The 314-nt window shown below is 38.5% G+C and overlaps 1 protein-coding gene across 1 annotated transcript in view; it reads left to right on the top strand.

Moving 5' to 3' along the window:
- Positions 1-50: 50 nt before the first annotated feature.
- The window catches only part of LOC119582314 (flocculation protein FLO11-like), a gene marked incomplete in the record, with an annotated part of 8,613 nt that continues 8,349 nt past the window's right edge, over positions 51-314 (top strand). The window contains 1 exon segment of the mRNA XM_037930529.1: positions 51-68. Coding sequence (XP_037786457.1) covers positions 51-68 — 18 coding nt within the window.

Raw genomic sequence — 314 nt, 5'->3', positions numbered from 1 at the left:
GATACAGGCGGCTAATTTACTCTTTTCCTCCAAACACCATTTGCTACAAAATGGCGGCTCTCCCTTGGGTATTTCGTCGACTTGTTAATCACTGACCGTCGACTTCATTGTTTATCATAGACCGTTAACTTTATGAAACCTCTAAAATTTTTATTTGAAAAACGAGCTTATTTCTTCTGGGCGATTTAATAGAACGATGTCGTAATCATTAGCATGTAAAGGAGCTCTTAGAAAATATTTCAGTGAAATAGGAAATGGCAAGTGTGACTTGCATCTTATGGCAGGTTTAAACTGAGGCGGAGCATCTTGTCGTT

This window comes from Penaeus monodon, chromosome 15, assembly GCF_015228065.2.
Source record: "Penaeus monodon isolate SGIC_2016 chromosome 15, NSTDA_Pmon_1, whole genome shotgun sequence".
Lineage (NCBI taxonomy): Eukaryota > Metazoa > Arthropoda > Malacostraca > Decapoda > Penaeidae > Penaeus > Penaeus monodon.
Note: the sequence above shows the minus strand (reverse complement) of the source record. Positions and strands in the feature narration are given on the sequence as shown.